General features: G+C 36.9%; 1 protein-coding gene across 2 annotated transcripts; it reads right to left on the reverse strand.

Moving 5' to 3' along the window:
- Positions 1-2,291: 2,291 nt before the first annotated feature.
- On the reverse strand, positions 2,292-25,922 carry LOC593142 (fibroblast growth factor receptor 3). 2 transcript variants are annotated; one of them, XM_030996383.1, is made up of 12 exons: positions 25,588-25,922; positions 19,293-19,556; positions 18,386-18,519; positions 12,375-12,578; positions 11,571-11,772; positions 10,787-10,909; positions 9,237-9,409; positions 8,169-8,303; positions 6,696-6,763; positions 5,197-5,237; positions 4,279-4,475; positions 2,292-3,646 (listed from the first exon to the last, which is right to left on the reverse strand). In XM_030996383.1, exons 1-12 carry the CDS (start codon positions 25,691-25,693, stop codon positions 3,551-3,553), a joined length of 1,743 nt encoding a protein of 580 aa, XP_030852243.1. In that variant the 5' UTR covers positions 25,694-25,922; the 3' UTR covers positions 2,292-3,550. The 2 variants fall into 2 exon arrangements, with proteins under 2 accessions (XP_030852243.1, XP_030852242.1); XM_030996382.1 differs by having other exon boundaries at positions 19,293-19,559; positions 25,588-25,920.
- Positions 25,923-26,600: the final 678 nt, after the last annotated feature.

Raw genomic sequence — 26,600 nt, forward strand, 5'->3', positions numbered from 1 at the left:
TACTTCAGATCCCGATCATTCTTATGAGAGTTTAGTTTTTTCCCGAATTGCACCATATAAACAATTGGGATTTATTCTACAATATCTTTTAGTATAGTATAATTTAAGTAGTATATAATATAACTAAAGAAAATATATATACTCCATCACCGATAAAAGAAATGGAGATTTATGGATAATATTCATCAGTTGTTGTTCCATTACCTTAAAGGTAAAGACCAGTTATGGTCATGCGATTGCATTGTGAAAGAAACGTTGTGGAATCGATCAGAAAAGGTTGATCATCTAGCATCTAGCATCTGCAAGGTTCTGGAATCATCAAAATGATAAGAAATTTGGCCCATTCTTCGTAAAGTTACAAGCACTATACACAGAAAGATATATATGGGACTACCCTATATCTCTCACAGACCATGAGAGAAACAAATTTACCAAATATATGAATTAGTAGGCAGTTTCCCGGCAAATTTTTTATCATCATGTATTAGTCAAAACATATTCTTTCACATGATTAGTAATGAGAGCTTCCATTTCATTTTTTGAAATTAGGGCATTTCCAATACTGGTCTTTACCTTTAACTTCATTGATATATGCGATCCCTACCTCAATAATATATTGAACCAAAGACCCTTAATACCTATGAGAGTGTACCATTTTATCATTGTCATTACACCATGACTATAATAAATTGCTATATTTTGAGGACGCCCTCAAAGGTAGCATGAGGGCAATGTCAAACTTTCTTTACACCATAATGCTGTTTTGTTTTATACTAAATTGGAAAATACATTGTATTGAGGGGACACTGATTTGATGAAAACACAGTACAAACAGACAGACTAACGTAAAAACATTGGGTACCATGAAACAATGTATGACCTGCAACAAGTGTAGATTGGGACCATGGTCCTGCTAACTATGCATGAAAGGTTCTTCTGAAATAATGTCTTTGAAATCTTTGAAAAAATTAGGGTAGGCATTGTGCATTTGAATTGTCCCAATAAATACCCGATATGAAAGCATTTCATGGAATTTGTTGTCTCTTTATTTCTGTAAAAGATTCAACTACTTTCAAATGAGCATTTTGAATGTTTCACTGACATTGTATACTCCTGGAAAACCTTTAAAGAATCTGAATCGTTAGTAAACAAAAATATGCTTCTATCACAACATGAAAGCATAAACAGTGTTCATCAATATTATTCCATTTCAAAATGTCTGTAAACGATTAATACTAAGTACTGTCAAAGGGCAGATTCTGCAAATACATTCAAACCTGCTATAGTGACCACGTGTCTACACAGACCATATGTTTTGTTTCTCTTGAAAATAGTTTGTTGTTGAAAAATTGGCTGAAGGAACCTGTCTACAAAGATCACTTTTTGTGCTTTACTTGGGTGTTCACTATAGACAGGTTTGACTGTACATTCAAAACTAGAATATAGAGAAAGATTACAATATTAAAACATTTGGTGGATAAAACAAAACGCACTTACATACTTCAGCCTTTCCACTTACGTTACCTTGTTTCGGCGTAGAGAATATCTTTCAATAGTTAATAGTACTGAAGAAAGATATGCAATTGATCAGCCTATATGTTGGGGTCATTCATATTGAATACATGTACATGTAACATTAAAAGTTTAAATGATACTGCTAGGAATGTCATAAATGCAAGATGAATATGAAATGTTGTAAAGAGCAATAACACAAGGCACTGGCAACTTCAATGAATATTGATAATACATAATACAGACATGGAAGAAAGTCCATCATGATATCAAGGCAGTTTTTTTGTTCTCAGCACATTAAATGGAAGACCATAAAGTCACATCTTAAATTTAATGAATGACTATTAAAATAGAAATAAATACTTTTAAAATGGAAGATTGATGAAAGACTAATATCTGAATATTTTCAAGGTTTTTTCTTTGTAACATATGGAAGACCACATAATCAAGCTGCACTATAATTCTATAAGTAGTTTATTTCAAGGCACTAATGGATTAACAGGTACGATGGAAGTCAATCAGCTAAACACTTTCATGTAGATAGAAATAGTTTATATGATGATGAAGCGAATCCTAATCAAATGATTGGTTAAGAGCGTACACGTGACCAGGCATTTATTTTGCCTAACATGTAATTTGGATAATGACCGGTCATTAGTAAAATCATATTATTAAACATCATTTTATCAAACAAATAATACACATCATTTTCTTCGGGCATTAGTAAAATTACCCACGGTACCTACAAAACAGTCCAAACACCCTCGGGCGTGTTAGACTGTTCCAAAGGTACCTTGTGTGTATAATTCTTACTAATGCCCTCACTGCTGTGTATTATTTGTACACTATCTTATTACAATAACATTTCAAGTTTGCCTCAAAGTATACCTAGTTGATGTTTAGATTTTAAATTTGTAATATCTTTCTCACAAGTACCATATCACATAAAAAACTGAGATAAGTATTCTTTCCAATATGTCTACTTTCCACAATATCTACTACCGAATGCTTTGCTATGAACGGATAGGAATTCTCATAATTGCTTTGAATAACATTATTTTTGGTCAACATGCATTTGTTTAAAGATTTGACATTTTCTTATGTCAAAATGTCATAAACGTTTTTTTCTGTAAGTGAATTTATATTAGAGAAATAATGTTTACCTTAACACTATATACTTTTTTTGTCCTTAAAATATTCAATAAAGACATAATAATTATGTGTTTATTATGCTCCATATTTGTCTGTTTTTTCATTACTATCAATGTTGTCATTTACTATTTAATGGAAGTTTGCTTAGTAGTTTGGCAAATAGGTACTGCTACCTTTAAAGAAGAAAATTATATTTCCTGGTGTGTGTTCCACAAAACAAAACCATGAAAACACAGTAAACACATGATCGATACACAAAGAATTAATTGAAACACACTTGTTATTAATTAATGAGTTGCATATATAAGTTACTTGATATTTAGTATATATTGAAAGGCTCTTTATCAATATCAGCTATTGATATAACATTGTACATTTTGAGGAGGCTTTTAAATTGTATCATATCTTTAATGAATCATTTGGCCATTAAACATTTTGACATGAGTCATACATTATTCATATTGTTTACATCCATAATACAACAATTTATCTATGACAATGAATACAATAATATTCTTCAAATACAATGAGATTATATTTTAAAAATCCCAAACATTCCCTGTTTACATTATATTTCATTTGTTCAGAGCCAGAAGTGCATCAACTCTGTATCAAAGTATACAGATTAACGCCTATCTGACTCCAAACAGACAATTTGCAAACTACCCTTTTACAATGAGAATATAATCATATATTATTCAAAACCCAAATTATTCCTTGTTCATATGATACTCGTGTGATAATAATTCTAACATTTTGAAGTAAACGTATCACATTTGTTACACTGTTGCTCTTAAGCCTTCATTCTCCGGTCGTAGAAAATGAAACACGTTTCATTATCTGGCTATTCTTACCCTACAGCAAGAGCAGAGTATTGTTGAGTTGATTAGACGAATGAGTCTGTAATTCCATTGCTTGGTTCTAGATCCAGTCTGATGGGTGCATACATCTGATATGCGTAGTCCTTCAAATTGATCTGAGGCTGATCAAACAAAACAAGAATAATGAAAAGGAGTATTAAAATGTTATCTACATCAGGGGCAGATCTAGCTTTTTGCCAAGGGGGGGGGGGGGGGGGGTTGACCCAGTGGCGGATCCAGGATTTTCCAAAAATCATGCCGTTTTACTTTTTTCTTCTTCTTTTTTTCCCCTTCTATTTTCCTTCCTTTTTTTCACTTGGCCGCCCAAGGGGGGGGGGGGGGTTAAACTGCCAAACCCCCCCTATATCCGCCCCTGTTTAAATAAAAGAAAAATTATCCAAACTTGGTAGCTGAAGATTTTAAAAAAGTCCTAATTGATGTGTTTTCTGTCTTATGTCCACAGCTGATTGAGCACCAGGATTTTAAAAAAATACTTTGTTTTTAGGTACTCTTTAAAATTAAATATAATTCAAGGTAACATAAGTTTTAACTTTTAAATAGGAATCTACCACAGTTGGATAAACTTGTTTTTATATGCACTGTACCAGTGGCGTACGCAGGATTTTTTCAAGGAGGGTGTTTGAAAATTGAAAATTGCGCCGACCCGATATTTTGCTTAAGGGTAGGGGGGGGGGGGGGTAGTGAGCAATTATTATAATGAATAACGGTTACATGATAAAAAGAAGAACCTTACCGTGCCAGTCTTCTTGAGAGCCTTCATATCTTTGAGGATTCTATCGAAGGTTGGTCTGCTTTCTGGTCTCCTGTGCCAGCATCTTAGCATGACATCATACAGGTCTGGGGAGCAATGCTTGGGCCATTCTAAACGATTGTGATCACGAAGCTCATTGATCACATCCGATTCACGCTTGTTAGCATACGGCACTCCACCTGAAAATATACAATGGTTTTCAATTCATTATTTACTTCATTCAAGGAGATACCAGGGGCCCGTTTCATAAAGCATTTTTTCAATGACAAATGACAAAAATCAGTGCCAAAACTGCTGATAACCAATCAGAAGCAAGGAATTCAGTAGCTTATAACAAAAACTGTCATTTGTCACTGATGAGAAGTTTTGTGAAACGCCCCCAGCACTCCTTGCTTCATTCAAACTCCAAGTCCTAATGTACATAGAACTGTCAAAGTGAAGCTTTCAATTATACGTTGAGTAATTCAAAATAAAATAAAGTTTTTCAGGCAGAATCCATCGATACATAAATTGAACATCCATATGTCATAACTATTCCCTTACCTATCCATACAAGATGTCCTGAAACAAATGTTGTTGACCAATAAAACTTATCAAGATAAAAAAAATAGTTATATCTGGTTGACTTCCTCTGTAACTCTGGCTGCTTCATAACCTCCTTCCATTCTGAATAAACAGCGAATGAAGAGATTCAAGCAAATTGATTTACTATCTCTCACAATCTGAGATTTTCAGCAACTAACAGTATTTAGAATATGAAAGCATTTTGAAGAGCCATGCATGCTTTTCAGGGAACATGTTTTATCTGATTTTCTTCCACACTTGCATAATAACAATGATAACGCTCACAAATTATTTTTCACCTCTTCCCAGATCTCTTTAATAAGGAATTTTACTCACCTAAGGTAACAATCTCCCACAGGACAATGCCATAGGACCATCTGAATCGAGAACAAGAAGTACAAGAATGGAAGAAACATGTAATAAGCACCACTGATATAAAATGATGGATGTGTGTGAGGCGATCTGTCAGTGAAAATGCACTGCATGCAGATTTTAAAGTCAATGTAAAGAAATGATCAAAACTGTGCCAAGTTCTTTTGTGTCAACAGAGTGCAGGCAGTTTCATTAATAAATGATTTCCCTTTTAAAAGAGGTCTATTGAACAAATACAACATAAGAAAATATCCACCAACCAAAAGAAAAATCTGCAAGTTGCAGAGTCACAGTCTGATTAGGACTAAAGACTACTTTAACACACATCACTCTTTTTTGTACTGGCCTTCTAATAGGGCTTCATATGCCTTCCATCCTACCCCCTCCCCGCATGCCTCACCCCACCCTCACCCCATCTGACAATGAAGGAGGGAAACTTACACATCACTCTCCACTGTGTATTGGCCTTCTAATAGGGCTTCATATTAGATCTTCAAAACCTCCCCCCCCCCCACACCTTTCATGCCTCACCCCACGGTCCCCACCCCTTCCTAGTCCAACAAGGAATGAGGGATACTTGCACATCACTCTTCATTGTTTATTATATCCCGCATTCTAAGAATCATGCAATCTGATTGGTCTAAACGAGGTCACATGATCAATGATGGATAAGTACTCCCTGCGATAGGACTTTTGTACCATAATTTTTTGCTGCTGCCCCATGCACTTGCCCATTGAATAAGCATATACCGCATAGCAAAGTAGGTTACGCAAAATGTCAATGTCAATGTCAAATGAGCGTGCATCGACTTTATACATGTATGCATGTAGTGCTTGGTAAATTCTAGCTGAAGCTAAACTGTCTGCAGAATCAGTTCTTTTAATTATGTAAAATTCACTTTAAATAGACATTATTGCCGATGTGGGATATAAAACAAATATTAACCTCCTTTACTTGGGTAATGGATACAAACTATAATCGCGTCAGTGATCTCGGGGCTACCGTCATCCCTCGCCTTGCGGCTCGGCGATGATAGTTTGTACCATTACCCTCATAGTCGATTAATATTTGCTTACTAGCCTTTTAAGAGAGCTTTGTGTGCCATCCATCCTACCCCCCCCCCCATGCCTCACCCCACCCCTATTTGATGAGGAATGCGAGATACTTACACATCTTCATTGTGTACTGGCCTTCTAATAGGGCTTCACATGACACCCATCTGAAACCCCTCCCCCTCCTCCCTCCCCCTCCCCTCTCCCCCCCCCCCCCCCCCCACCCCAAAAAAAAAATTGCCTCACCCACACTACCCCGGTCTGACAATGAAGGAGAGATACTTACAAATCACTCTGCATTGTGTACTGGCCTTCTCATAAGGCTTCATAAGCCACCCATCTGAACCCCCCCCCCCTCCATTGCCTCACCCCACCCTTCCCCAGTCTGACAATGAAGGAGGGATACTTACACATCACTCTTCATGGTATATTGGCCTTCTAACAAGGCTTCATAAGCCATCCATCTCTTCATTCCACGCTGTAGGGAAAAAATGGTAGAGACTTCGGTGGTAAGCGCTTTATAAGTAACGTTTTTATTATTTATTATTATTATTATTATTTATTATTAAGGTGTACAAGATTGATGTTACCATGGTAACTGGACTGGTAAGATGCAGTTACAGTATAGAATACTCTCTCAAAAAGAGATTCTAAGTATGAACACTTAGTTAATAATTGGGGAAACTAATGTTTCTAACACAATATGACATATTTATTGCAACTAATAAGAGCCTAATTACTGTATCACGTAAACACTTGAATCATTACTTTTAATCAATATCACAGTAAAAGCAGTTCTTTTATCTAACTCCATGTGACTTACAGGTTCCCTTTCATGCAGGCACGTAGCCACGGGGGGGGGGGCACATGCCCCCCAAAATTTCCAAGATCAGTTGAGCTTTTTTAGACCCCTCCCCAGGACGTCGATCCATTACATGTATGTGCCCCCCCCCCCCAAACATCAAACTCTGGCTACGGCCCTGCTTTCATGTATAAACAGTAGACCTACGGTAAGTAAGCAACCAGATGGCCGATGTAATGAGAATTAATGCCTTACCAAAGGGCACTAGCGCATCGCCTTTGTTTCGTACCCGGGTCACCAGACTACGAGACCACTGCTCTACCGACTGAGCTATCGCGCCTCCAAAATAATGATATGCCCAGAATCAAATGTTAGTCGGGGTAACAGCTGCATCAGCTTTCAAGCCGATATGAGTTTTCCTCCTTCAACAAAGTTTGCAGATTGCCAACATTGTTATTTTGTCATTCATGTAATTGTTCAGAACCTTAAAGATAAAGACCAGTTATGGTCATGCGATTGCATTGTGAAAGAAACGTTATGGAATCGATCAGAAAATATTGATCATCTAGCATATAAGTATTGGTGTGTACTGCAAGGTTCTGGAATCATCAAAATGATAAGAAATTTGGTAAAGTTTTGATAAAGTTTCAAGCACTGTACACAGAAAGATGTATATGGGATTACCCCAACACGTCCACGGCATGTGCGTTATATCTATCAGGTCCAAATAGATATAATAATTTACCAAATATATCAATTAGTAGGCGGTTTCTCGGCAAAATTTGTATGATCACGTATTACTCAAAACATATTCTTTCACATGAATAGTAATAAGAGCTTCCATTTCATTTTTTGAGAGGGGGGGGGGGGCGTTTCCAAAACTGGTCTTTACCTTTAATTAGTACGATTTTACATGTTTGGATGTTCATATCAAATGCTACTGGAAATTCTTCAAAAATCAGAGAGTAGTGACTAGTCAGGTCATATAGTGTGTGGTGGGTGAGTTTAAAAAATACTCTGGAAAATGATATCTGTTAAGTTACTGAAGATACACGAAGACTAAATTTTGTTGAATACTTACATTTCTTGGTTCGATGAATGGTATTGGTATATTCAATGGTTTCTGAACCTCTGTAGCCATGCTGAAATCACACAGTTTAGCCTTGTTGTTGAACGTAATAAGAACATTCTTGGCACATAGGTTCATGTACACGTACTAGAAGTAAAACAAGAAAAACACAAATTCCATTAATATCCTGATTTCATATAATTTCAGATGACTCAATGTCACTAATATAAATATAGAGTACATATACTTTCATTGATCTCAGTTTGATTATAACAAAACATGAAATAAGATCAATCTGATGGGCTAAGGCTCGTTCAGATACGACACAGTAATTAACCCACTGCATTCTTTAACTCTAATCATGCCACAGGGCTAATCCCCTTTGTGCCAAGCCCCAAATCCCCCCGTGCCAAGTTTATTTTGAGATAATTTTATTTACGCGATGGTTCTATGAATAACAATAACTACTGTTACGTATGCGTGCAAGCATGCACAAGGCACCGAAGCAATGGCTCGCTCGCATGTACAAAGCACTATTACGGTAGCGTGCATGCAGCTTTATGGCAGGCTATGAGTTAACTGTGTACGTGAATAGCAACTGCACGCAACAAAGGTCCTGCGCATATTTAGAGAGCTCTGTGTTATAAAATACAGAAATGTGAAGCCTATTACACTTCATGTCATCATAAAAAAAACGCTGCAGATTTGCCGCGTCATATCTGAACTCTATGGTTAACACATTCCACACAACAAAATTTTTTCTCTCCCAATAAAAAGAATAATATGGCAATATGATGAATAACACCTTGAAATTATGTCCTAATATCTAGTAAGAGATTGAAGCAAAAACCTTTCTTCCTACTAGTAATTAGGCAGTTTTCGCAACTGGCAACGCGGCCTTCTACAACGCTAATCTTCACGGGGGTTCCTCACTCAGAGCGAAAATTTCCACGTAGCATCCAACCCTAAGACAATATTCAGCTCTATGTTGGGAGTCGAGCTAGTACGGGGTGGCGAGCTCATTGAAATACCCCGTAGTCAGCACTTACGTCGCCGCGCGAAAAGTTCCTAGTGACTTACCCTAAGAGCAGCTATGTGTCGCATCCCTTGTGCAATATCACAAGCAAAGTTGAGTAATTCATCCTGAGGCAATGGTTCAAAAGGAGGTTGATCTCGCTTTCGACTACGACATCGACGAAGAATTCGCAGCATGTCACCACGAGCAACGTATTCCATCACCAGGCATGTTTGAACTAGTAGGGGAAAACATGCATCATATCATGGAGAGATTAGAAATACAAAGAAAGTTACAGTAATCATAGTAATTATATAATATGGAATGGCCTGAGGGAGATACAACATATATTTCCCAATCTAGACTCATATTGCCCCGAGTCAAAGACGAGGGCAATATGGGTCTTGTGAGGGCAATATATGTTGTATCTCCCAAAAGTTAAGCCAGTCAATTTGTTATCCAAATCAGACATCTAGAGCAAAAACATAAATCAGCCATGACAATCTCATAGAACTGAAAAAAACTTTGTCAAACCAGCACTGTGCATCCAGCGCTTTACAACATTTTCGATACACTGCAAACAGTGTACCTAATTTGGTGTGATTATTACGTCACAATAGAGTGCGTGCAAAGTGTGCAGGTTCTCGTACTCATAATACTCAAAATAGGGCGCAATGAAAATGAGACTTTATTTCCTGCTTTTTTAACATGTAAAATCCATAGGCTTTTCATGAGAGGGTAATACGGTCTCATATTTACTGATTATCTCTTTTAGGATTACAACAAGTGTAATATGATTTTGTAAAACCACTGCTCAGATGTCTGATATGGGTAATAATCATAATTATAAATCATTCTTATACAGTCAAACCTGCTTTAGTGACCACCTGTCTACAAAGACCACATTTTGTGTTTCCCTTGAACATGGTTTCTCATTGAAACATGTACTAAAAGAGCCTGTCTAGCTGAGATCACTTTTTGTGTTTTCTCTTGGGCGGTCGCTACAGACAGGTTAAACTGTATTAATCATTCCTTAAAGGTGCTCATCACAAATTTGACACACAATTCCATATGTCTCTTTTCTAACAGACTTAAAAGCGTTTCACCTACACAACCTATAACTTGTAATCTCTCCCTTATATCTGCTATTTAAAGAGCCATTTTTAATCTCCCCTATTCAAAAGATCATTGACTTCTCTTCCAATCCTCCTGTAACATAATAATAATAATAATAATAATAATAATAATCTTTTAAAGTCCACTCCAAATTTTATTAAACCGAAACGGAAATTCTTTTTGCCCAATTGATCGTGAGCCCGGCAGCCGCTGAGCAGCACCAGATCGACATCTAATTTACAGAATTAATAATCCCCTCACATATATACACGTAGGATGGTTAATCTCTATCAAATATTCAACATTATATCTATTTACCCTTTGTTTATGCCTCAGACGCACTGCCAAACTCACTTGAAACCCAATGACTCCTGGGCCTAGGATGTACTTTAATTTGTATTTGGTCTGTTTTCTGTAAGGTATTGTTCTCATTGATTTGACTGGTATCACACAGATATTTCCCTCTCCTCTTTACCCCGGCATCCCTTCACATATGTACCTGATTGTTCAAAGACTCTGTTGCATTGTCCTAGGAGCATGAGGATGTTTGGATGCTTGCCAAGGTTGGCTAGAACCTGGAATTCATTCCTCATTTCAGTTATCGACTCTTGATCATTCTCATCTGAAAAGAGAAAGAGAAATAAATACTTTTTACAGAATTGAAGGCATGTGCACACATGACACTGGGTAAAAATGTCCAAATTCCTTTGGAAATGCATAAAGACATTATATCATAATAATAATAATAATGGTTTCTTATATGTCCACCTCGTTGTGACGCTCCTGGCGCTGCCCAATTAATAACCTGGCTTTAGCAAGATGGCCATTAAGGCACTCTAGCATTTCAAGGAATTAATTCCTGCCAGGTACCCACTTCTATCACCTGGGTTGCAAGTGGCAAATGTAGATCAAAAGGACATTAGTGCCGCAGCGGGACTTGAATCGCGAACCTTGGGACACGTACCATACAAGAATGGTAGATAATTATTTTCATCCTTATTAGAGTGGAACAGACATATGAGAACTCAATCCCTACCGAAGACCAGCAGCCCTTTGCCAACATAACTTGAGGGATGATCAGTTTACTTCAGCAGTAGTTTGGCCAGGACGGATTAGACCTCCCTGCATGGTCACTGACAGGTGGTTATTTCATCAAATCAGCTCTCAATTTACATCAGAAAAAGGGGACCATGGGGGACCAATGGTCACCGCTAAGGCATTGTTTGCTATATAGAGGGTGCAAGTAGCTATAAGTAGTGCAGTGGGGCTTAAGGATTACTCACCTCTGTGTAGTTTAATAGCGACTTTGATTGGGACATCACTGCCTTGCTTGAGGTCTCCCTCACATACATATGAGAACTCTCCGCTGTAGAGTAGTTTGCCCATCTCCAGCTCACTCTCAGGAATGCTCCATTTCTCTTGAAGGTGTTGCGTTCGATGAGTAGCATTCCCATTCGAGATCAGGTAGATCTTAGATGCCCTTTTCTGTAATATCAACATTATTGTTTTCTGTTTAGTGTCTTTCTAACAGAATCATTTTTCAAACAAAAAACACAATTTATTGTGAATTTTTGAATTGCAGATTACTAGAAGGGATTAAAGAGAGGTTGAGGAAAAACATTTAAAAAACGAACTTATCATTTAAATCTTCTTTTTATCCATATGAAGTTGTAATGTGTTTGTTATTGAACCAGAGTTTATACTCAAGAACAGGTGGGGGTACATAAAGGGAAAATATCTAAGATTAGAAAATTACAAGTTACATGTATTTACGTTTCCTTAAAAGTCTGATATCTCAATGCTTTTGTTTTTAAAGGAGAACTAATATGTTGAAATGATTGCTATAGGTATATTACATGAAAAGGAATCAAACAGATGGACAAAAGTTACACACAAATATTTTACAATAATGCTTTGTAGTTTCATGATTTTGAACCACAAACTAAAAATTATTCAAGTTTGGTGGTCCATGAATGTCAGGGGTTCCCCAAGTACTGCAGCTTTTTAGCTCTGCATATAGATCAAATCAATGTAAGTAAACTAAAAATCTACCGGTAAGTAAAAATTACATTTTAAGATGAACTCACATTATAGACATCATAGTAGACCTCTCCATTATCTTGTTGATATTTTCCATCTGAATGACTAGGACCTGATGAACATAGAGGCTCTTGATGTATATGGCGCCATGTTGTCAACCACAACAGCAATAAGATGAAGAGAAGAAAGAGAACAGGAACCACGCACAGAACCCCAATGGAGATGATCGTACCAAGTGATAATTGCTTGGGCTGTGGATAGAAAAATAAAAATACCAAATTAATTTTCATCTTGATAATAATAATAATAACAATCTTTTCAAATCCACTCCAAATTTTATTAAGGTAAACCGAAAATGGAAATTCTTTTTCCCCAATTGATCATGAGCCCGGCAGCCACTGAGCAGCGCCAGATCGACGTTGCTCTATCCCTTATTGTTGAACGCCAAACAAGGTAGCAGCAACTCCCGTCTTTTAACGTCTTTTGGTATGATGCGGCCAGGATTTGAACCCATGACCTCCCGGTTGTGAGGCGGACATTCTACTGACTGAGCCAACACATAGCAGTTTCAAAACCTCCTAAGCAAGTACAGCTTTCGGGTGCACACCTCTACTTCTACAGCAAAGTACAGCAAGGATGTGCATATCACATGGCAGCCGAGAACCATGTCTACTCTTGATGAAAAGGCTTTTTATTTCTGCAGCACCATCTCTTTGGAATGCTCTTCCACTGAGGATCTGATCAGCAGAATCCCTCAAAACATTTAAAAAGAATCTAAAGTCATACATGTTCGCATGTTATTTTAGTTACTTATATGTTGAATGTACATCTATGCATATTTGTTCTCATTTCTCTATGTAACTCATTCTAATTCTATACCTTTGCGCCTCAAAATAGTTTACTAGATCGATGGTGCAAAACAAATGCTGTATTTATTATCATATACCGGTAATTGCATCAGCTTTTGTCCGTCATCCTACATGTATCACAAACATTGCTACCTGGGTTAAGAGCACCAAATACTGATTGATGCCTTGTTACAACAACATTAGTGACAGGGATAGGACAAAAGATTAAAGCTTGGAACATTAGATATTTAGATCCCATTTTCTAGTGATCTACAGATTAAGATGCTGATGTTGTTAGTTTTATCACTTTCAATATATTGTTACTTTCAGATTTATCGTAATCATCATCATGATCCATCATCCTCTTGATCATGGTTGTCGTCATGGTTGTTGTCGTTGTTGTAGTAGTAGTAGAAGTATTAGTATTAGTAGTAGTAGTAGTAGTAGCAGTAGTAGTAGTAGTAGTAGTATTAGTAGAAGTAGTAGTAGTAGTAGCAGTAGTAGCAGTAGTAGAAGTAGTAGTAGTAGTAGTAGTACATGTAGTAGTACATGTAGTAGTAGTAGTAGTAGTAGTAGTAATAGTAGTACTAGTAATATAAAATGTGGATGGACTAGTAGACATTCTCAAAACAAGAGTGTTTAATAATAAAAACAAGAAAATTATCAGATAAAAGAAATAATCTTTACATGCATTTTGTAGTATTACCGTAAGTGTATTGCTCAGGAATCAGAGAAACTCATTACCGGTACCGTATACAATTTACATCATGTGGCAGGTAATTTTATTACACATAGTAACATACAGAACAATTACAAACTTAATGTATATAACCTTTGTAATAAGATATTCAATTATAATCTACTACATACACATGTATATGTAGACAAATATATGAGCAGGATGTGATATCAGGGAGGTAAAATGTTAGGTTACTTAATTGTACCACAATCAAATATCTCATTGTGTTTGATAGAAATGAATAATCACACCCATTCCAAATATCATGTCAATCTGCTATAATCACCACTATATCCATTACTAGCTGTAGAAGGATAAGTTAACACCTATTCTCCAAATACATCATCCATCTCAAAAACCAATTATAACAACTACATGTCAAATTACAGAAATCATACACCTACAGTTGTGTGTATCTAAATGCCCGGTCTTAACGGTACAATTTGATTTTGTACCACTTTGTCAATCTTCAATAAAGGAACATAGTATAAAAATAAAAGAATTACACGATCACAGACATAATTATAAGTGTAGTAAGAGTAGTCCCGGTCATGGCTCATAACTGCCTAAGCAGAACATACAATACAAAACATACGGCATACATGTAAGACATCAAGATGTTATAAAACATGATGGCCGAGATCTTTAACAGTAGTTATTGTGTTCATGCCAAATACACTCTTAATCAAAGTGCTGCTATATAATGATTAGCAAACTTTGATAGAAAATGTATCTAAGTGAATTTAAACTCAGCTTACCCAATGTGCATCTAACACATAAAATGGCACCGCGATGAGAGATGAAACATTCATCATCTATAAGCCTAAAGATACCTGATTGAGCTATATCAATCTAATGGCCGACTATCTCATTAGTATGCATGCTTCATTTAATTAATCAATATTCATCAACAGACAATACAATCTCACACACATCATCCCGCGTATTGATAGATGAGTATTGTAAGCCTGCATGTCATAGATGTCAATGGGATGTCCCATTGTGATGGAAGTGTTAGAACTGTAATAATTAAAGAATGAGCTGTGTTTGATAGCTGTTACCTGAAGGAAACATATACAAGTAAATCTACATGACTGATACGAAACAAACACAATGCTTGGGTTGCAGCTGGAAGAGAATTGTGAGTATATATGACTATCAATGTTTACATTGTCTTTGTTTACATTCTAATTTAAATGTAGCTGTATCGCTGTTAAGGGAAGTGTTAGAACTGTAATAATTAAAGAATGAGCTGTGTTTGATAGCTGATGCATAGGAAACATATACCGGTACAAGTAAATCTACATGACTGATACGATGGGTGGCAGCTGGAAAAGAAATGTGAGTATGACTATCAATGTTTACATTGTCTTTGTTTACATTCTAATTTGGATGTAGCTGTATCGCTGTTGAGGTACACGTTTGTATCCCAGTATGAGTAGACTACATGTAATGATGATCTTTTTATACACAAATATTACTAGATGATGGGAAGCAAGATTTTCATAGAATACAATTAAAATTGATTTTACATTCTAATTTGGATGTAGCTGTATCGCTGTTGAGTTACACGTTTGTATCCCAGTATAAGTAGACTAATGATGATATACACAAATATTACTAGATGAAGAAAGTAAGATTTTCAAAGAATGCAAGGAAAATTGATATGAATTTTCAAAACTATTATAATACATCATCTGCAAAAGGACCATGTCGGGAAGAAAGAAAATGAAGAAGATCCATTAAGATGAAAAAGCTGAATTATAAAGACGTCTAAACATCATAAGATTTGATGATACAATTACATCTGTATATATTACCTTACATTATGTAGTTATGTGTAGTATTTAGAGTTTTCAGAGTATTTCAGTGTACCGGTGTTCATGATGAACCATCAATTCTCTCTCTCTCTCTCTCTCTCTCTCTGTTTCACAATCAGTTGCTGCTTTCAATTACCGGTATGTATATTTCCTTTCTTTTTTCTCCTTTTGGGGGGAAGGGGAGGGGGGGGGGGGTTTTAAACCTAGCGATGTCCTAAGGATTGTCATAGGAGTGACAACAATTGTAATCCATGATAATACACCATACACTGATACACTTCCTCCTTGGTAAGAAGTACACAAACACTGCTGCATAAAAACACAGTTGGGAATTAGACAGACAAACTGGGTTGGTTGAGTAAAAAAGGAATGCAGACTTAAAACCCCAAAACAGCCATTGTTCATTGCATGCATGGAAAGCTCTCACATGCATTTCTGCATGGATAGATGAACAGCATATAATATATACAGGATAACACTGGACAGTGATTGTATCAGACATTTTTTTCTCCCTTTTTGAGGAAAAAAAAAGAGATGCACATTTTAGTGTAGGGCATACATGACTGTATGAACACAACAAGCCTAAATCTCCTACCTTTCAATGGCCTAGATTCAATTGTATTTTCTTTAGAACATGTATATAACCACAATATCGGTACAGAAGATGTGCTTACTAAAGCTACAGTCCCATATACGTCCCGGACCGTCCCGGACCATCCCGGACCCCATCCGGGGTGATCCGGGATTCGGTCCGTGTTGACACCGTGTTGGCACCGGGGTGGTCCTGGATGGTCCTGGATGGTCCTGGATGGTCCGGGATGGTCCTGGGCGGTCCGGGAGTCAACCCCGGATGTTTTTGACGGTCAAAAACTGCCGGGGTGGTCCGGGACGGTCCGGGACAATAGTTTGATCCGGGGTGATCCGTGTAGCCACCGTGCTGGGTCCGGGGTCATCCGTAGTGGCGCCGGGGCGGTCCGTGTTGATCCGTGGCAGTCCGGGAGTGAGTTATTGACCGCCCAGGACAATCCAGGACCATCCAGGACCACCCCGGTGCCAACACGGTGTCAACACGGACCGAATCCCGGATCACCCCGGATGGAGTCCGGGATGGTCCGGGACGGTCCGGGACGTATATGGGACTGTAGCTTAAAAGCATCACACTTTTTTTAACAAAACATCCCGGACCATCCCGGATCACCCCAGACCATGGTCCGGGATGGTCCGGAGTGGTCCGTGCTCGTCCGTGCTGGTCCGGCTTTATATGGGACTGGGGCTTAAACTAGATGGAATTCGACTGCGCGCAGTCGAAAATGATGCCTCCGTCATAGAGCAATTCAAAACAGAAGAAATTTTTCGAATTCAATTTCAATTGTAATCCATTGACAGGTTCTCAGAATATCGTGATAACAAGCAATTTCTCATATACAGAATAAGCCCTTGACCTTTGACCTTATGAACCAAGAATCTACTCAGTTCATTGGCTCTGCATGTAACATCAAGACCTAATTTTGGCAGGATTCCATCAATCGGTTCTTGAGATAACGGGATCACGAGCTGTTTTTGCATACATAATGTGCGCTGTGGCCTTTGACCTTTGACCTCATGACTCCTAAATCTAATCAGTTCATTGGCTCTGCAAGTAACATACGTGACCTAAGTTTGGCGGGAATCCATCAATCGGTTCTTGAGATAACGCGATCACAAGCTGTTTTTGCATACATAATGTGCACTGTGGCCTTTGACCTTTGACCTCGTGACCCCAAAATCTAATCAGTTCATTGGCTCTGCAAGTAACATACATGACCTAAGTTTGGCAGCAATCCATCAATCAGTTCTTGAGATAACGCGATCTCGAGCTGTTTTTGCATACATAATGAGCCCTGTGACCTTTGACCTTTAACCTCGTGACCCCAAAATCTAATCAGTTCATCGGCTCTGCAAGATACATACATGACCAAAGTTTGGCAGGAATCCATCAATCGGTTCTTCAGATAACGCGATCACAAGAACGGGACGTACGTACGTACGTATGGACGGACGGACAACCCGAAAACATAATGCCTCCGGCTACTTCGTAATGGAGGCATAAAAACAACTGCATATTTGAAATAACAACATGAAAAAGAGTAAGATGAGTGTATATCACAAGGACTGCTGGTGATAAAAGATGTTTCAATCTAACTGCATTGTACACTGCAGGCAGTAGCCTCCCCCCCCCCCCCCCCCCCCCAATTTTTGTTTTTGCAGGGTACATTGTACATGCAGATTTGTTTTTCCCCTCCCACCACCTCCTTGTGTAAAAAAAGAAAAAAGAGCCAGGGAAAAAAAAATGGCATCTAAGAACATAGGGGTAAAATCAGGAAGAAAAAGAAGAAACAAAATCGGAAAAAAAAAAAATCAGGAAAAAAACAGAAAACCGATTTAAATTGGGTACAGGTAATTATCAGGCTTGGGTACATGTTAAAAATGAATGCAAGAAGCCACAACTCGGCCCCCCCCCCCCAAAAAAAAAAAACCCCACTTAAATCCTTCTTCTAGAACTACTCCTTATTCATGCAAAGTATGACTCAGCACTGACTGAAATGATTACTGGTGAGTATTGAGATGTATTTTGAAGTAACAACAAATTAAAAATCAAGATTTGTACTAACCGGTGGTGGTGGTGCAGGCGTAGTCATGTTGAATAGAGTACAAGTAAAGTCTGCATCTACAATAGTTTCACATATCTCGTTCTCATAGCATGGACTCAATGAACATGGATCGGTGTAAACCTCGCATCGTCTCCCTATAAAGATCAAAACAAAGTTTGAAATGAACAAGTTATCAACTAATCTATTACAGAGTAGTACATGCACAACCAGAGATAATTTACAATTACAGTTTTGCTCAGGAAATAATTTCTATCCTACATCGTACAGGTAGATTATATATAAAATATTGTATTATATATTATATTACATATTAAATATTATATCATATATTATATATTATATTATATATTACATATTATATGATATATATACATTTTAGGCCTTTAATAGACATTTAACAAGATGGAAGCAAACAAATTCAGAGAAACAGATTCATGAAAGTTGGAACAAAACGTACAACACCTACCGGTACATGTAATAAGATACTGTATGTATATATTTACAAAATCAAACCACTAATGATTTGGGAACCTCCTATTAGCAATGCAGTGAAGTTTACGTGCTAAGTATGTACAGACACACAACTAGAAAGATGAATAATATTTTCCTTGAATTGTTTACGACTTGAACAAACAGTAGTCCGTTACTACTTTTCTACATTATCAAATAATTGTTATCACCAGTTTCCATTCAAAGATATTGAGCAAAAAAAAATGTTTTCCACTCGTGTTCCACTCTAGCAGTTGTGAAGAAGAAATGATTTTACCTGAATGATAACAGTAGTCCTTAACTACTTTTCAACATTATCAAATAATTTTTATCACCAGTTTTCATTCAAAGATATTGAGCAAAGAAATGTTTACTCGTCTTTCACTCTAGCAGTTGTGAAGAAGAAATATGATTTTACCTGAATAACCTGGTCTGCAGTCACACCTATAACCTCTAGCACTGTCATCTAAAATACAATCTCCATTGTCTAAACATGGTTGATAGCGGCAAGCTCTTTCATCATGAGCATCCCTGGGAATGCGAGTCCCTCTCTCAGTAGAGCTTTCTAGGGTCGTTGAGTCTGTATCCTCGTAGACTGTAAATAACTCTGTAATCAACTCGGTGATTACTGGTGAGTATTGAGATGTATTTTGAAGAGGTTCTGTCGCTGTATCATTGGATGCTGCTGTGAATGATATAATGGATAATAAATTCATAGAAGTCGTATCAATCAATATTTATATGAAAATGATTGCTTCATTATCCTCATTAGCTCATTTACTTCAACAGAAATTTCATCAAATCAACATTAATTTACTGTTACACATCCTGATAAAGAAAGTGGACTTGCACCTGTGGGAATGTTTGTATAATTAGCAAGTGGATTAAATTCATGAGTTTCATCACTTTAATATATCACAAAAATAATCAAAATCATCAAATCTTACCTTAAAGATAAACTTGAGTTCTGGTAAAAAAAGAAAATGAATTCTCACAGAATCTAACGAAACTTGCACTGAATGTTCAAGATTACAAATAAATGTCATGTGCAAAACAATTTTGGAAGAAAATGTATACTGGCTGAGTAATAAGCATAGAAAGATAAGGAAATCAGGGTAGTACTAGCCCCGACACCATGTGTGTTGTCCCATATACATCTTTCTGTGTAAGTGATTGTTACTTTACCAAGACTCTGCCAAATTTATAATGATTTTGATGACTCCAGAACCTTGCATTACACACCATTACTTACATGCTATATGATCAACTTTTCTGATCCATTCCACACCTTTTCTTTCACAATGCAATCGCATTACCAGAACTCAAGTTTATCTTTAAATGTGAATTCATACATTTTGCAAAGTTTGCCTTGCAAATGGGTGTTGCTTTCAAATCAATGAGAGTTTCTAGTTTTTTTCAGTGAATAGAGGTTCTACTCATGATTTTAATGAATAATATTTGCTAGACCTACATGTACTATCCCATATATCTAGAAGAAGAAAAAAACATATACATGTACTCTATATTCATGGCATAGGATGGATGCATCCAATCATTGAGGAGAGGGTGCATACTTTTCATATTGTCTCCCCTTCCCCAATCTTTTTTTTGTTTGCCCTTCAAATAGGGGCACCTATCCTAGAGGTCCCAATGCGCCCCCGGTAGCTACACCACTCCGACATGCCAAGAACTTTCTCAAAGTCTAAAAATGATTTCCCAAGTTTTGGACATGAGGTACTGTGGATATATTAAAGGAAAGATTCTTTGTTTTACACTACTAATAATAATAATAACGGTAATAATCATCATCAATGATCATTAGTTTCAATTTTTCCATTTCAGTTTCATTTATTTCTCCTCAACAGATAAAAATACATACATGTATAAACAGACAAATGTATGACAATACATAGGATAAAAAGTGAGGAAGGCAGTGGCCGAAAAGGAAACAAACCTTGTCAGAGGCCAACCCTTTCAGAAAACAAGATATAATACGTAACATCAAAAAAACATCAAAAACATCCTCATCATTATCCTCATCATCATCCTCATCATCATCCTCATCATCATCATCATCCTCATCATCATCCTCATCATCATCATCATCATCATCATCATCATCCTCATCATCATCATCATCATCATCATCCTCATCATCACCATCATCATCATCATCATCATCATCATCCTCATCATCATCATCATCATAATCACCATCATCATCATCATCACCATCATCATCATCACCATCATCACCATCGCCATCACCATCATCATCATCATCATCACCATCATCATCATCATCACCATCATCACCATCGCCATCACCATCGCCATCACCATCGCCATCACCATCATCATCATCATCATCACCATCATCATCATCATCACCATCATCACCATCGCCATCACCATCGCCATCACCATCATCATCATCATCATCATCACCATCATCATCACCATCATCATCATCATCATCATCACCATCATCATCACCATCATCACCATCGCCATCACCATCGCCATCACCATCATCATCATCATCATCATCACCATCATCATCACCATCATCACCATCGCCATCACCATCGCCATCACCATCATCATCATCATCATCATCATCACCATCATCACCATCGCCATCACCATCATCACCATCGCCATCACCATCGCCATCACCATCATCATCATCATCATCACCATCATCATCACCATCATCACCATCGCCATCGCCATCGCCATCACCATCACCATCATCATCATCATCACCATCATCATCATCATCATCACCATCGCCATCACCATCGCCATCACCATCGCCATCACCATCATCATCATCATCATCATCATCACCATCATCATCACCATCATCACCATCGCCATCGCCATCGCCATCACCATCATCATCATCATCATCATCATCATCACCATCATCATCACCATCATCACCATCGCCATCGCCATCGCCATCATTTACTCAAATGTTCAACATACAAACCTGTACACTGTACCCTGCAATTTGCAGGTTGTAATACACCTGTTAAATCTTGAAAATCAAAGTCTTACCAAGTAATGAAGACCAATCTACCTTGCACCAGTAATACCAGCACTAATGAGAACCCCACCCAGCATAAATTTAAGTTCAAATCTTTGCTTCCTCACCGAGATAAGAATCTTAATTGTTTACCAATCTACTTCGAGATAGGTCAGTCTTGAAAACCAAGTAAATATATACCAGTATGACATTTTAACATTTTGACTGCCAAGTGCCAACACTTGTAATGATGGGAGAAAGGAAAAGAAAACTATACACATGTACAAGTTGAAGGATTTACAGATCCTGTTTCAAATAAAGGTGGAGCAGAAAATCTACTTGTTCAAGCTTAATGCTAATATTGCAAATTCATATTTCAATAATATTTGTGAGTCTATGACCTACAATTGTTCATAATGCACATAGTCTGAATAGCTCTTACAAAGTACATCAATATAACTAAGGCCAGCATTTAATGAATACATTAACCCATTAAATACTAAGCTTGAGATTTAAAGATAAACTTTAGTATCGGTACTGGTAATGCGATTGCATTGTGAAAGAAAAGGTGTGGAAAGGATCAGAAACAGTTGATCATGTAGCATGTAAGTATTGGTGTGCACTGCAAGGTTCTGGAGTCATCAAAATCATAATAAATTTGACCGAGTCTTGGTAAAGTAACAAGCACTGTACACAGAAAGCTATATATGGGACAACACACATGGTGTCGGGGCTAGTACTACCTTGATTTCCTTGTCTTCCAATGCTCATTACTCAGCCAGTCTACATTTTCTTCCAAAATTGTTTGGCATATGTCATTTATTTGTAATCTTGAATATTCAGTGTAAGTTTCGTTTGATTCTGTGGGAATTAATTTACTTTTTTTTTACCAGAACTGGAGTTTATCTTTAACTCTGACAGAACTCTATGAAAATTCTTGCTACATGTAGAATCCACTAAAAAAAAAAAATCCAACAGTTTTAATACATGATAGTTTATGCTATAAATTTGAAGGCCGTATACATATACAGTGCACAGCAAAGTGGGTAAGGAAGGTTAAAGCAATTCTATATTTTGTGATCAACTAGTAAAGTATTGATCTACTAACAGATGGTATGGGAGCATTGGGAGCACTGGGAGGTGCCCTGAATTATCAACTACAGTGTAGTCTACACTCACAAACTCTTTTAAAGAGAAGGTTGAGTTCTAGAAAGAGGAGAAAAATAATGTGTGAGCATTATCATTGTATTATGGAAGTGCGGAAGAACATCAGATAAGACATGTTCCCTGAAAAGCAGCATGGCTCTTCAAATGCCTAAATATTCTAAATATGGCATGTAACATCATAAAAATCAGGACAGATTTTTATGCCACATGTTCATGCAGTCCTATACACATCTTTCTGTGTACAGTGCTTGTAACTTTACCAAGACTGGGCCAAATTTCTTATAGTTTTGATGATTCCAGAATACGTATATGCTAGATGATCAACCTTTTCTGATCGATTCCACAACATTTCTTTCACAATGCAATCGCATGACCAGAACTCAACTCCATCTTTAAGTGCAGTAGTTTAGAAATTAGACCAGGGCCCATTGATACATCTTACATAGAAGAATTATTCAATAATCCAAATTTAAAAGCAAGTATGCTCTACATCATACATGTACATTTGTATATATATATGAAGTTTAGTCATTATAAAACATTTATACAATTACACATTATCTCGTTGTTCTTGTTACTGTACGTGGGCACAAGCTTTTGGTTTTTAATATTGAGTTATTGGCTTCCCTAACATGAGACATCAATGTTATTATAATGACAATCTGAGCCTGCAAACTAGTAAGTACCCTATTTCATGTGACAGAAAATGGAGAAACTAAGAAGTCACATATCAAACTTTTTCCTCCTTTTAAAATCTGGTTGTTTATACATGTAGTATTGAAAATACTTTAAATTTGCCATACAATAATCTGTAATTTTGGTCAGCTTTATAGTGAAAAAGGCAGAATTAGATCAGAATACCGGTAACAGATTTAGAGTGCATCAAGTATCCTTTGTTTTGGAAAACTTACAGTAAAGTGTACAATTTTGCAAATGAACAATGAAAGAGTAGATTGGAAGGGTTGACAATAACCCTAGTTTCTACTTTCTAGTGATTATGTCACACTAACAACATTAGAAACAATATAACTGGGAAACAGAGAATTAAAATATAGTCTAGAGAACAGTTATTTTACTACAATTTTTGTATCTTACCGGTACTTTAAATACTTTCAACAAATCTTATTCACAATTTGTCAGCTTGAATCACTTTTAACTATGATACTGTAATATGCATGTATATGCCTGCAATGTACATCACATTGCTTTGCTACAGGAGGGGAAGAGAACTCACTACTTAAATATTTGGAAAGTGAGAGGAGAACAAACAAAAATCTGAAAAAGGCTTACTGGTAAATGAAATATAACAGCCTACACTGCTACAATGTAAACATTTAGTGTGTTGCTGAGTGTAATATTTACATGAAGGACTGCATGGACCCAAAGTATAAGAAATTTAATTACGGCATAAATTATTGGTTTCTTATTTCATTTCTGAATCTCATTTGGTTCCTTGTAGAATGTTGGGATAGTTATAGTGAGTGAAAGAGAGGGACAGAGAATAAATATATATTCAAGCAACCAAAACATTGCATAGCCCGTCGAAGATTACTAGAAGAATGCGACAACATATACATCATGTAAAAGCTGCTAATGATAGGCATGATCAAGATATATAGACCGGCATCTACATGTAAGTATATCAGCTTGTACTGTAAACAAAAATTACCAATATGCTTTAGATTTAGGCAAGTCTCAAAGTGTCAAACAATTTCATTTCATTTTATTTATTTATTTATTTTAAAACGGTAACCCTCTCAGCAAAAACAGATGTTGGTCAGAAGTCTGTGTGAACAAATTATAATAAAAACTAAAGCCAGTAACAAAATGTAACAAAACAAAAACATATGCAATACTAAACATATCATATCAAAACAAAGGAAAACATAATTGGCTTGATCTAGTAACTTATACAAATAAGAAAGAAATCAAAGATATCAAACATATTTTATCATAAATGTACAGAAAAATACAAATTAACAATAATAAATAAAAAGTAAATGAGAATGTTATTTTAAGTAGAGTCTGTTGACTGTCCTCCCTATGGTCAACCCCCCCCCCCCCCCCTCCTCGCATTGTGTATTACCTACAACATGACCGTGTATAGGTGGTGACACAACATGTGCTTTTCTAATAAATATCCAGATATATACTGTACATTTTAGTTACATGTAGGTAAAGCCATAGGCCATAAGCACACTGTAGATGAGTATAATAATACCAATATTCATTGCTTACTTTTCTATTTATATCCGAGTACTGACTATAAAAGTAATTCTCCATGCAATTAGTGTTTATTAATCTAATGTAGTAAACTTAGACTAGTGATTTAATAGAACGGATGATAGGCCTTCTTCGTGATTCTGACAGCCCGTCCACAGTCATACCACACCCATCACGACACAAGAAACATGACAAACATCGCATATGAACTCCCGGCTCCCTTGTTTTACAACTCACTTCAACACACGAACTTTTCACACATTAGTTTTCCTACCGACTATAAACTTACTTGTTGTGACTATTGTTGACGAGTTCTGCGAGTGGATTGCCACCGGAATATAACACACCCAAAGCAACCAAAACACCCCCCGTACTCTTCGTAAAGGTGCCATCATCTGATCGTATTAGAATCATCAACATATCATAATCATATCTAGATTCATCAATCGGTGACAGATCAAAACTGTTTAACAAGACAGCTGTGTTATTCAGTGGACGTGTAAACACCGTGCACGCATGCAAGTCTAGCACTGCGTGTATTCCGCCAATGCGTAACAGGTGTTTTGATATTCTTTACAAAGTTTCTCGATTTGGGATCTAACACAGTGACTCATTCAAAAACCCATGTAAACGGCTGGAGCGTATTAGCGATCGATACATAATGTGTTACGTCCCTATACCTCCCCTATTATTATGGGCGTTCTACTCTTCACTATGTGGGCGTTCTCTTGACTATGCCGACTTCTCCGATCTATATTATTCTTTCATTTTGTTAGCCTATCTCTTCTTTACCAGTAGGCCTACTGAATTTTGATTTCACAGCTTAATTGTTTACATGAGTCTGATTTGTTGTAAGTTGTACCAATATGTATGAAATATGTTGTCTCGCATAATTGTGAGCAAGGCGCATCCAGAAATGGGCGTATTATTCCTCTCTCTCTCTCTCTCTCTCTCTCTCTCTCTCCCTCTCTCTTCCTCTCTCTCTCTATATCTATCTAACTATCTATCTAACTCTCTTGACAGGGACTACCCTACTGCAAGTGTTGGTCTTTATGGGTTTTCTTTACGTCTAACAGTCCTAGCCGGAATTGAATTGAAAATTATATATAATATATTACTCAAAAAATTTGAAAAGATTAAAAGGGAAACTACGCATACACAGGCATGACAGTCCATGATGCTACTAACATTTAAAAACCCGACGTTCATCTTTAGCTTTTGTTCATAGGGTCGAAACAAAATAAGTTAATTGAATCTGAAGTCTATATAATATATGTTTTGCTAATCTACAAAGAAAAGTAA

Source organism: Strongylocentrotus purpuratus, unplaced genomic scaffold, assembly GCF_000002235.5.
Source record: "Strongylocentrotus purpuratus isolate Spur 01 unplaced genomic scaffold, Spur_5.0 spur5_scaffold_3, whole genome shotgun sequence".
Taxonomy (NCBI): Eukaryota; Metazoa; Echinodermata; class Echinoidea; order Camarodonta; family Strongylocentrotidae; genus Strongylocentrotus; species Strongylocentrotus purpuratus.